General features: G+C 39.9%; 1 protein-coding gene across 1 annotated transcript in view; it reads right to left on the reverse strand.

Annotated features, from left to right (window-relative positions):
* LOC126199545 (arylalkylamine N-acetyltransferase-like 2) overlaps positions 1-12,516 on the reverse strand; it is a 155,770-nt gene that overhangs the window by 94,322 nt on the left and 48,932 nt on the right. The window contains exon 2 of the mRNA XM_049936466.1: positions 10,438-10,581. Within this exon, the coding sequence (XP_049792423.1) occupies positions 10,438-10,581 (144 nt within the window). The remainder of the gene's footprint in view (positions 1-10,437; positions 10,582-12,516) is intronic.

Consider the following 12,516-nt stretch of genomic DNA (forward strand, 5'->3'; position numbering starts at 1 on the left):
AGACTGTAGCGCCTAGAACCACTCGGCCACTCTGGCCGGCTCAACTCGTATTGTACGTGTGTAGTTCATATTTTTTCCCAACCCTTCGCCAACACTTTCTAATGAATCATTAAGATTCCTTTCTGGAAAACTAGGTAAAGCTCCTTCAACTATTGTTTTAATATAATGATTATATTTACTTTCTCTACTTGATTTTATTTTATTTGGATTACATTCATAACATACTGAGTTTCAATCAAATAAAATTCTTGCACAATTTGGTAAATTAAGAGAACGAATTTCAGTTTCTAAATCATGAATAGTTTTTTTTAGTTATAAGCGTTATTAATGTATCTGTACCCTCATATTCTTTTCCACTAATTTTTATTTTATTGTGATTGACTTAGTGGTAATTTTTCCTGTATACTGATAAGGACCAACAGGTCTTAAAAAGAATGTAAGATCTTCACTATGATTGATAAATTCTAAAATTGTTTCACATGTGTTTGTTTCTAATTAATTTTCTTTTAAATTTGTTCTTTTGTTTCCATAATTCTCTAAAATATTATTTATTCTGATTCATTTCATGTGTAGTCATATTTCACAGGTCTATCACTGATAAATTCCTTGGACAATTTTTACTATTGCATCGATAACTGAATGATCATGTTTCTTAAATTTTTCACATTCTGTGCTCTTCTTTTAATTGTTCTTTTACTTTTTATTTCATTTTACTTTACTAAAAATTTCTGGATATTTTTCATTTATGTAGAATAAAATTATGGTAATCGTTTATTTACTTAATGTTTAAATTTGTGAAACTTCCTGACAGATTAAAACTGTGTGCCCGACCGAGACTCGAACTCGGGACCTACGCCTTTCGAGGGCAAGTGCTCTACCAACTGAGCTACCGAAGCATGACTGACGCCCGGTACTCACAGCTTTACTTCTGCCAGTACCTCGTCTCCTACCTTCCAAACTTTACAGAAGCTCTCCTGCGAACCTAGCAGAACTAGCACTCCTGAAAGAACGGATATTGTGGAGACCTGGCTTAGCCACAGCCTGGGGGATGTTTCCAGAATGAGATTTTCACTCTGCAGCGGAGTGTGCGCTGATATGAAACTTCCTGGCAGATTAAAACTGTGTGCCCGACCGAGACTCGAACTCGGGACCTTCGCCTTTCTCGGGCAAGTGCTCTACCAACTGAGCCACCGAAGCACGATTCACGCCCGGTACTCACAGCTTTACTTCTGCCAGTACCTCGTCTCCTACCTTCCAAACTTTACAGAAGCTCTCCTGCGAGCCTAGAGCACTTGCCCGCGAAAGGCGTAGGTCCCGAGTTCGAGTCTCGGTCGGGCACACAGTTTTAATCTGCCAGGAAGTTTCATATCAGCGCACACTCCACTGCAAAGTGAAAATCTCATTCTTTAAATTTGTGTTTTGTGTGTGGTTTTATGTTCTATATTTATATTTATGTTCAATGTTCAAAAATTCTTATCCCTTTCTCTATGTTTACTTTCATTATTTTTTCTTGTCATATCTTTTCTTATAAAAGCAATTTTATCTTTTCTCCAAAACTTACTACATAGTTCTTTAAACTCATCAAACTTTGTATCTCCACCAACACATTCATGCTAAACGTGATTAAAATGTATATCACCTTCCCTAAAAACTAATTTAAAAATTTAAATTACCTGTCATTAAGAATTTGGGAATTTTTTAATGTATTTTACTTAAATAAAAACAAAGTAATCCTTTATGTGTTCCTCTAGTAAAATATTCTTGAACAACACCTTGAATTTCAAGAGTAAGATCATCAGAAACAACAACAGAATTTCCTCACATTCATCTAAAGGAATATTTTTTTCATTATTTCAATAAAGGCAATAATTTTTTCATTGTGCTTCCCTTAAATTTTTTCACATTCTTTTATAAATTCTTGATATTTTTGTTGATCTAAACTATTTTAATAAATATTCAAATGATTCATCTTTTTCAAATTTAACCATCAACATGCTAATACATAATTATCAATTATAAGTGGGCTTTTCCCCTGGTAATCATTCACAATATTTATTTTTGATTTATTTTCTGGAGTTCTTATCTTTGGTTCAAAATCTGTCTTTCATTTACATAATTTATTGTAATATCAATGGGTAGATTATTTCCATTGGGTCATAATTTTAATATCCTGAAAAAACATTTACTTTTCCTGTAAAAGAAAGTTATAAATATTTTTCACTAGTTGGTTTTTAATCAACTTCTTCAACTAAAAATATTACATCAACATTTAATAGCCTTTACTGTGATCTACAATTAAAAAGTAAATCGGTAGAGTGAAAATAAAAAAGTACTTTCAGTCTTTCTACGAAGGAATCTGAAATTAATATTAACACTGATGATGGCTGCATTCATCCTAATTTTTCAAAAACTTTATATGACTTGTTAGGTTATTCATACATATGGAACTAATTTTTCTGCATATGACAGTAAATAAAATATTACTGTAATTGATAATGATCTTTTAAAGTTGTTTGATGTTATTACTTTTAATTAAAGGAAAAATATTTTATCTAGAAGTGAACACCCTTTTATTTCATCTTCAACTCTTATTCATTTAACTTCTTCCCTTTCAAATGTATAAAATATAGGTCACATTCTTAACAAAAGAAAAATTAAAACTAAAGAAAATGCATTTCTTTATCCTTTAGAATTATTTGGCAGATCTTTTTAAAGGTTATACAGAAATTATGTTTAAAGGTGATTTAACTACACTCCTGGAAATTGAAATAAGAACACCGTGAATTCATTGTCCCAGGAAGGGGAAACTTTATTGACACATTCCTGGGGTCAGATACATCACATGATCACACTGACAGAACCACAGGCACATAGACACAGGCAACAGAGCATGCACAATGTCGGCACTAGTACAGTGTATATCCACCTTTCGCAGCAATGCAGGCTGCTATTCTCCCATGGAGACGATCGTAGAGATGCTGGATGTAGTCCTGTGGAACGGCTTGCTATGCCATTTCCACCTGGCGCCTCAGTTGGACCAGCGTTCGTGCTGGACGTGCAGACCGCGTGAGACGACGCTTCATACAGTCCCAAACATGCTCAATGGGGGACAGATCCGGAGATCTTGCTGGCCAGGGTAGTTGACTTACACCTTCTAGAGCACGTTGGGTGGCACGGGATACATGCGGACGTGCATTGTCCTGTTGGAACAGCAAGTTCCCTTGCCGGTCTAGGAATTGTAGAACGATGGGTTCGATGACGGTTTGGATGTACCGTGCACTATTCAGTGTCCCCTCGACGATCACCAGTGGTGTACGGCCAGTGTAGGAGATCGCTCCCCACACCATGATGCCGGGTGTTGGCCCTGTGTGCCTCGGTCGTATGCAGTCCTGATTGTGGCGCTCACCTGCATGGCGCCAAACATGCATACGACCATCATTGGCACCAAGGCAGAAGCGACTCTCATCGCTGAAGACGACACGTCTCCATTCGTCCCTCCATTCACGCCTGTCGCGACACCACTGGAGGCGGGCTGCACGATGTTGGGGCGTGAGCGGAAGACGGCCTAACGTTGTGCGGGACCGTAGCCCAGCTTCATGGAGACGGTTGCGAATGGTCCTCGCCGATACCCCAGGAGCAACAGTGTCCCTAATTTGCTGGGAAGTGGCGGTGCGGTCCCCTACGGCACTGCGTAGGATCCTTCGGTCTTGGCGTGCATCCGTGCGTCGCTGCGGTCCGGTCCCAGGTCGACGGGCACGTGCACCTTCCGCCGACCACTGGCGACAACATCGATGTACTGTGGAGACCTCACGCCCCACGTGTTGAGCAATTCGGCGGTACGTCCACCCGGCCTCCCGCATGCCCACTATACGCCCTCGCTCAAAGTCCGTCAACTGCACATACGGTTCACGTCCACGCTGTCGCGGCATGCTACCAGTGTTAAAGACTGCGATGGAGCTCCGTATGCCACGGCAAACTGGCTGACACTGACGGCGGCGGTGCACAAATGCTGCGCAGCTAGCGCCATTCGACGGCCAACACCGCGGTTCCTGGTGTGTCCGCTGTGCCGTGCGTGTGATCATTGCTTGTACAGCCCTCTCGCAGTGTCCGGAGCAAGTATGGTGGGTCTGACACACAGGTGTCAATGTGTTCTTTTTTCCATTTCCAGGAGTGTATTATTTTTACTTGGAGTTATAATAGAGATGAAGAAAATTCTCTTTTTTGTTGGGCTACTGATAATGACTATTCTACACTTTTAAAAGAAGATAAAATTGTTTTTAAAAGTATGGAAATTCGTCATTCTTTTGTTAAACATGAAACAGAATATTCACTTCAGTTCGACGAAGAAAGACAAAACAATCCTAAAACTTCCTTCACTTCAAGCTTCAAGCGATCGAATTTGATGGTTTCCAGTGAAAAAGAAATTTTCAACTAGGTATTGTTAATTATTATAATTCTACAGAATTTGATATGCTTTACGTCATTTTTGTTGTTACCCAAACTTTTCGAAAGAATAAGCAATTACTTGATTCATCTATATTTGATCACATGTATAAATGGAAGAAATGAAATTTTTCCATGGGAATTATGGTATCTTGATCTACCAAATAACTTGTTGAATGCCTATGATTCTTTTACAGATTTTAAAGGAATAATAAACTTAAAAAATGATGTAAATGTAAGTCCTTTCAATTTAATTCAAAATTATCCAAATTATCCAAATTATGTAATAACTAGAAGAATGAATGTTTTAACTACTCAAATAAGAAGAATGAAACAATGTGCATTCTGTAATGACAATATTACAATTTTTACTATTGAAATGTTGTTATTTGTGGTAAAAAGGATTTAACTTTCGTTTCACAACATTGAATGCTTACTGAAAAATGGAATTAAATAAATAAAAGAAACATTAGAACAATTTAAAGATCGTTTAACTAGTTGTTTCCATTTCCTTTTGAAATATTTTCATAAAACAGTAGGAGATAAAAACTGAAAAATACCATTCTTTAAAAATTAAAATGTTCTCCAAAGTTTTCCAAATGATTGTTACTTTTTAATTAGTTTCATTCTGTAAATTTATCCATTTTAAATAAAAATGTCTATGTATGGTAGCACTGAAAAACTATTAACTTATCTTAACAATTGCAGAAATGGTTGTTCAGGCTTGTTCATTAAATTATCTAAACTTAAGAAACATAAATCTCATATTTTCAAAAACTGTACTTTTACCAACTAATTGGGAGATAAAATTTTATTACGTTTAGACGAAAAATATAAAATTACTCTTCAAGATTGATATACTAAAATCTTTAAAATTGATGATAAATTAGATTAACTTGTAATTTTGTATTTTGTTTATGTAGGTAAGAATTTAAATCAAGATCGATCTATTCATGTTATTGAAACTGAATAAATTTAAAAATTTTGATTCTGTTTTCTAATTAAATTAAGATTTCCTTTGCTACAATTTTCTAAGCTCTTTAAATACCTGAGGTTTGTTCATCATTTTGTTTCCAATATATTTATGTACAATTAAATTTTTCGAAATAGAGAAATGAGATTTTTCGGATGGGGGAAACTCAGAAATAGGATTTTGGTTTGGCATCCTGGAAATTTGACTCAGAAATGTTCTTTCTTCTAGAACACTCTTAGACTTTTTACTGAAGAGCATCACATTGTATGTAAGAGAGATGCACTGAATACAGAGAGCTGGCAAAAGGTAACAGGAATACATCAAAATAGCGTTATTAAGTGGATTCTGTATAAGCAGCGTTGTGATAAAATACCATAGTAGCTTCATCAGTATAGAGAATTTCTTGAAGAGAGATCTTGTTGTCCTGATTTTGCAATGGAAACAAGTGACAGAATTCCTTGCACTTTTTGCCATCCCACTGGTTAATCTGCTGATGAAGTAACTCATGATGCAAGGACTGTTGGGCTGATACTCGTAGTTTTAACTGGAGCTAAGATATGAATTATGACCAACAGCTGCCTGAATATCTGTAAGAATAAAATTGCTCAAAATGTGTGGTGGAATATTGCATTACCTGCCAGTGGCTGTTCAAAACAGCGTGTTGACGTTTGCTTTAAGACAACTAAACTCTGCCTGAACAGGCCCTGAAGGTCCAAAGGTACTGACCACCCGCAGTTTCATCCTCAGTCCACAGGCATCACTTGATGCATGTAGGGAGGGGTATTTAGTCTGCACACCACTCTGCTGGCCATGTGTAAGTTTACGAAACTAGAGCCGGTACTCTTCAATCAAGTAGCTCCTCAATTTGTCCCACAAGGACTGAGTGTAGCCTGCTTGTCAACAGCACTACGTAGATCGAGTGGTCACCCATCAAGTGCTATCCGACTCCGACAGCACTTAACTTTCGTGATCTGACGGGAACTGGTGTTACCACTGTGACAAGGCCATTGGTGGTTTAAGACAACTGATACATGAAATTATTACATGACGAACTAGCCTCAATCAGCATTAATTTCCCAAGGTAGTGGTAAAGCATGTTGCAGGCAAGGTGATGTCTCGATCACAGAGGTTTCGATGGTGTTGCCGAGTATGTGCCCAACAGTGGTGCATCGGAGCATATACAATGCTATCTGGTGCAAGTGACTGTTGATTCTGTAGCAGATTCACTCTCAGTCCGGCAGTACAATAAGGAGGCAGACCTGCACTAAGTCCACTTAATGGACTTGTGCCACAGCACAGTAGGCCTGTAGGTCCACTCTAGCAGCAGCTGGACTCCTGCACTCTGGGTGCAGCCATCGGCTTCCAACAACACGGAGAGTGTGACTCTCAGTCATTCATCGAAACGGGGCTACTCCAGCAAGATTGAAGTACTCGCCACTGACATTGGGCTGTGGTTCACACAATGTGGCCAAAGGGTCTGACGTGAGTGGAGACATCAGCAAAGCACGTATTATAGCCAGGTGAATGGGCACTAGCTGCCAGCTGACTAACAGCCTGATTGTGTGGGGCAGCGGCGTGATCACCTCCCCACTACACTGCAGGACAGATGTGTAAATTGGAAATAAAGTGTTAATTTGGACAGCCACTTCTTCCTGTCCCTCATCACCCTGTCATCCAGACTCACTCCTTGGAAACAGAGCCGCCTGACAATGTACGTGCCCCAGGCTGCCCACTGATTCGGCTACAATTTTGTTCGCTCTGTTCTCTGCAGGCCTGTCCTTACCTTCTGTGTAGTATTCCAGTGCCCATCCAATCATGATTTTTCTGAACATTTGCTGAACTGTCATTGACGAATGACAGCATCTACTGGGTGAGGACCTATGCGTGTACTGCTCAAATATTCTATTCACATTCCTTCTCCATGTTCCATAATGGAGTATCACATCCAGTTTCTGAGGTTTGTGAAAGATTTATGTTTCTTAAGTTAACCATGACTTAACACAAATGAATGAAGTAGAAGTTACGTTTCTTCTATGCCCCTCCTATACCTGTATTGTGCTGTTGCAACAGTGTTTCCTTGTTATGCCAGGTGACGTTTTCCTCGACATCAAGTATTCATAACACACAATGGTTTCGTTAGAAGTGCCCTAGGAAAGTGTGATTCGAACGATATCATCTTTTGGTGGGCAGGGTGAGCAGCAATCTGCGGTTGTTTGCTGACAATGATATAGTGTGCGGGAAGGTGTAGAAGATGTGTGACTTGGCAAGATGCCATAGACAAACAGTTTAGTTGGTGTGATGAATGGCAGCTGACTCTAAATGTAGGAAAATGTAAGTTAATGACGATGAGTTGGAAGCACAAACCTGTAACGCTCGGATGCAGCACTACTAGTGTCCTGATAAGACACAGTCACCTCGTTGAAATTCCTGGGGGTGATGCGCAGCAGTATGAGATCGAACGAACATGTGACTAGTGTGGTCGAGAAGGTGAATGGCCAATGTAGGTTTATTGTGAGCATTGTGGAAAAGTGTGGTTCATCTGTAATGGAAACCGCATATAGGACACCTGTGCGACCTATTCTTCACTACTGCTGGAGTGTTTGGGAAATGCACCAGGCCGAGTTTAACGAAGATATCGAAACAATTCAGAGGCGGGCTCCTAGATTAGTTATCGGTGGCTTCGAACAACAGGCAAGTGTTGCGGGGACGCTTCGGGAACTCAGATGAGAATGCTTGGAGGGAAGGCGTTGTTCTCGTTGAACACTAATGAGAAAACTTATAAGACCGGCATAGGAAGCTGACTGCAAAATGATCCTACTTCCGTCAACTACATTTCACGAAGGGTCCGTGAAAATAATATACGAGAAATTACGGCCATAAGGAGGCATTAAGACAAGTACGGTTGCATGCTTCCCTCCGCCACAGACCGTACGGTAGCCTGTGGAGTAGGTATGCAGAGGCTGATGTAGACGTCTTTCCTTACTTGGAATGAAAATCACGATCTTCCGCAGCAACAACAATCGGTTCAAAACACGTATCTACGTATCTTTTAAGAAGCAAATATTGCAATCACTCCGAAACTAGCAATCGGATTTTGATGAGTAAAATTTGTCACGTTTAGAAGTGCGATGTATCAGAAGAAGTTTCTATACCTCCATTAGCAAAAGCGATGTTCATACAAATATCGCTATGATTGATATGACGTTGAAAAGAGCCTATTCGATGTGTAGTGAGGACTTTCTCACAATTTATTTTGGCTATAAAAGGAACTGCGTTAGCTTAAACGATTTCGGAAGTGTTTTAAGTTAAAATATTAGTTGAATCAGCTGTATAAGTCATTCACAAGAGGAGATTTAGGGTTCCTAACAGATTTCCGAAACACTATGACTCGGTCTAGTTTTTGATCACTGATTCTCTGAGTTGTGGCACAGCTGAATTTGTTTTATTAGAGCGGCTTTTTCCATTCATCTGTAACTTATGACTACTATGTCAACAACGTAATGTTGGTTATTTCTGAGAAGATGGTATGTTTGTTACCGGTAGGTTCGATCAACACACGAGTGTAACGGAAATGCATCGTGAACTCAAATGGACAATTCAAAGGAAAGACGGTATTCTTTTGGCGAAACACTATCGAGAAATTAGGGAAAACCGGCATATGTGTCTGTCTACAGAACTATTCTGTGATCGCCAAAGTACATTTCGTGTAGAGATTACGAAGACAAGAGAAGAGAAATTAGGGTTCGTAAGGACTTATATAGTGATTTGTCATTGCTCCGTTTGCAGATGGAACAAAAAATGGAATGTCATGTAATAATTGAGTTACCCTTCGTCATGCACAACATGTATGAAGATTCCGATGCAGATTGTGGCAGCATAAAAATATACCTTTGTTTGCTTTTCATTCTTTCCACAGCTGAAAAAAGTTGCTGGTAACAGTATGTCTATCAAGATAGGGTCTTAATCTATGTCACACTTTTCTGTAGCTTAGAAAGCGATTCTTGCTGTAACGAATACCAGCGTCCTGTAATTTCTGTATTTCAGAGAAGTTGAATTACGCTAATCTATTATTTCTAAACGGGTGAACTTCCCAAATGTTTTATAAAGGTTAGAATGTGAGAATATGCGACCACTACTAGCAGTACTCGCAGTCAGACAAAGAAGGAAATTATGAACTTTCTCGCGGCTCCAGCGTCGTAGCAGGTAAGGGTTCACCTCGAAATCTGTAATTTATGAACATCGTATCGTGCGTGAACTTCTGGAGCGTATTTCTAAAACTTCTATCGGAAGAATTTGCTTAAAAGTTTCGTTGCTGGTACTCGTATGTTGCCATTCAGTATGGCCACTGACTCAGTGTCCCTCTGCCTATTTCTCATGCCCTGCCTGTGGACGTGCAGAATGAAGTACATTACAATTTTTCGATGGTGTCTGATTACTTTTCTGACGTACAGATTTCTGTATCCGTACTCTTCATTGACAAATAAACATTTCCCGTCTACTAGAGACAGGAGGAACTTCCCGACTAGCTGTGTCTGCTGCGCTCACAGTTCAAACACCTCGTAGCGTCAGGTTTTTACCCTTCTGGCTAAAGGTATCACCGTAGCAGGGGGAACGAAACTGAAGCTGTGACATCATGGGACTGCTCCTGCCCCGTGGAGCGAAGTTGTAACAGTGGTGGCAGTAGAAGGAGATGCTGAGAAGCTCTAAAATTGTGAAACAGCATTTAAAGGTAGAAATGTGTAAGATTTTTGAGGGTTTCTCTTCAGTGTTTCGTGGATCCTCTTCTGACAATTGACTGAGTTCTGTTGCGTTGTCGGTACTTAATAATATCAGCCGCTTAGAGAGAGAGAACAGTTCTATAAAATGCTAATGAAAGCCACCACTATGCTCTCAAAACAAAATAAATTATACGATGCGGAAGACTTTTTCTGTAACTAGTATGGGTAAAGCTATTTCCCAGGATAATATCATGGTACGAATAGTTTACTTAGAATGTTAGGAGTAAATTTGTTCAGACGTACCATATAACGCTGGAGGTCCTCGCTGAGATTACTCGGGTTTAATCCGCATCCAACGACCGCCGGCTCGTCCTTGAAGAAAGTCCGCTGCATGAGCTCAAGAACTCGGTCTGTGTCGTTGCCAGTGGCCAAGACTATCTTGTAGCCCTAAAAATACACAAAATGTTTTAGTATTTTTCTTCTTCGTTGTTCCAAACAGAAGACAGTTTAGGAGTGCAAGACTATTCTGGAACGCTGTAACTGGGTCAAACCGCAACGTTATTTCACTGCATCTTATTCAAAGTAAAAATTTCTCTATATTTTACAACTTGTGGAAACAAATGTTGCAGCTACGCCACATTTCGTCGTTCTGATGCCACTGCATTGTTTCCAAATTTTGATAAGCTGTGTTGATTTCTTTTTCATTTGATTTTTGTTTCTCCGCTTAATATGAAAAGCTTTCGTGGACTATTTTAGCAACCGAGGGGTTCTAGGCGCTTCAGTCCGGAATCGCGCTGCTGCTACGGTCGCAGGTTCGAATCCTGCCTCAAGCATGGATGTGTGTGATGTCCTTAGGTTAGTTAGGTTTAAGTAGTTCTAAGTTTACTGGACTGATGATCTCAGATGTTAAGTCCCACATTAGCAAGCCATCGCATTAGCAAGAACTCAAAGTTTCAAATTCCTCGTTTCACACCAACATTGTTTACATTAAATACTTTCCTACGTTCAGGGAAAAATAACTTCTAAGACCTTTTATTGACTGTAAATATAAGTTTTTATTTTTATTGTTAGAGTGAACCTAAGTTGTTAAAATTCGCGCATTTCATGAACATCTAACTTCAAATAATATTTCGTGAGACAGGAAGGTGGACGTAATTTTTCGTTTTCTGGTCATATTTTAGGAAATTTATGAAATTCTGAGTAATATGTTGAAACACACGACAGTCTCTATCAAGCATACCAACGCTAGGAAACCCGCCGGGCCTCATGGCATTCGAAACCGTGGCCCATCTTGTTCAACCCCTACATTAACGACTTCCCAGCAACACAAAACACGACGTTAGCCATCTACGCGCAAGACACAAAACCATCGAACATTAATTCACGAATACAGGCGGCACTCAGCACTGCCGAGCCTTGGTTGGAACGATGGTGTATTAAACGTCGACAAGTGCGAAGCAGTTCTGTTTACACGCAGACCAAAACTACTGCGCAGACATCAACACAGTAGACAGATGACATTAGATATACGCCCAATACGTTTCCGAGAGAAAGTCAGATATCTCAGCATCTGGCTGGACTGGAAACTTACATGGGGGACCTCATCAAATACGTTGCCAACAGAGCGTACGCGAGGCTGAGACAACTCTACCCAATGATCAAAAGGGAAAACACACTGAATAGGAGGGTGTCGAGGTCCATACACACGGCACTGATTCGACCTCTGATAACGTACGCAGCTTCCGTCCGGGGATATGCAGCTCCTATCTCCAGATGAGCGCGAATTAATGGTTATATTTAACCAGACATACGCAAACATTGCAGAACCCATATCCTACGATACCTCACTTTAATGGAAACTACCGCTTATGCAGAGATGGAAGCAGACCTTTTGAGATGGCCATCATGTAAGTGTGGGCGTGAAAGGGCTCCACCTCTTGTAAAGAAACGACAGTCTACAACAGACACGAAAGAGAATGCGAAACTAAATTGGCTTTAATTATGGAAAGCCTGCTTGAATTGGGGAGAGCAGCAAGCTTTCGATTCACTCTATCACAGGGTCATGAACTAGCCAGGGTAAGCGCCGTTACAGACAGGGATAGTTCGATAAATTTTCATTGGCCGGGGGATGACTGTCTAAGCACTGAGGTTGTTTCTGAAGAGCTAGGAGGCAATGTTTGAAGCCCAATACACGGGCAGTTTGTCATGTCAGCGACAAGCGACCGTTGAATACGCTACGAAATTAATCGAATCATGGTTGAATTCCACCAGAGATAAAAGAAGGAAGCAACAACCAAACGTTAGTAATGTTACAGAGTATTACTAAATATTAAACAACACTGGCCATATGAAACGCCATTTTCTTCAAGCGGAAAAGGATAT

The sequence above is a fragment of the Schistocerca nitens genome, chromosome 8 (assembly GCF_023898315.1).
Source record: "Schistocerca nitens isolate TAMUIC-IGC-003100 chromosome 8, iqSchNite1.1, whole genome shotgun sequence".
NCBI classification, from domain to species: Eukaryota; Metazoa; Arthropoda; class Insecta; order Orthoptera; family Acrididae; genus Schistocerca; species Schistocerca nitens.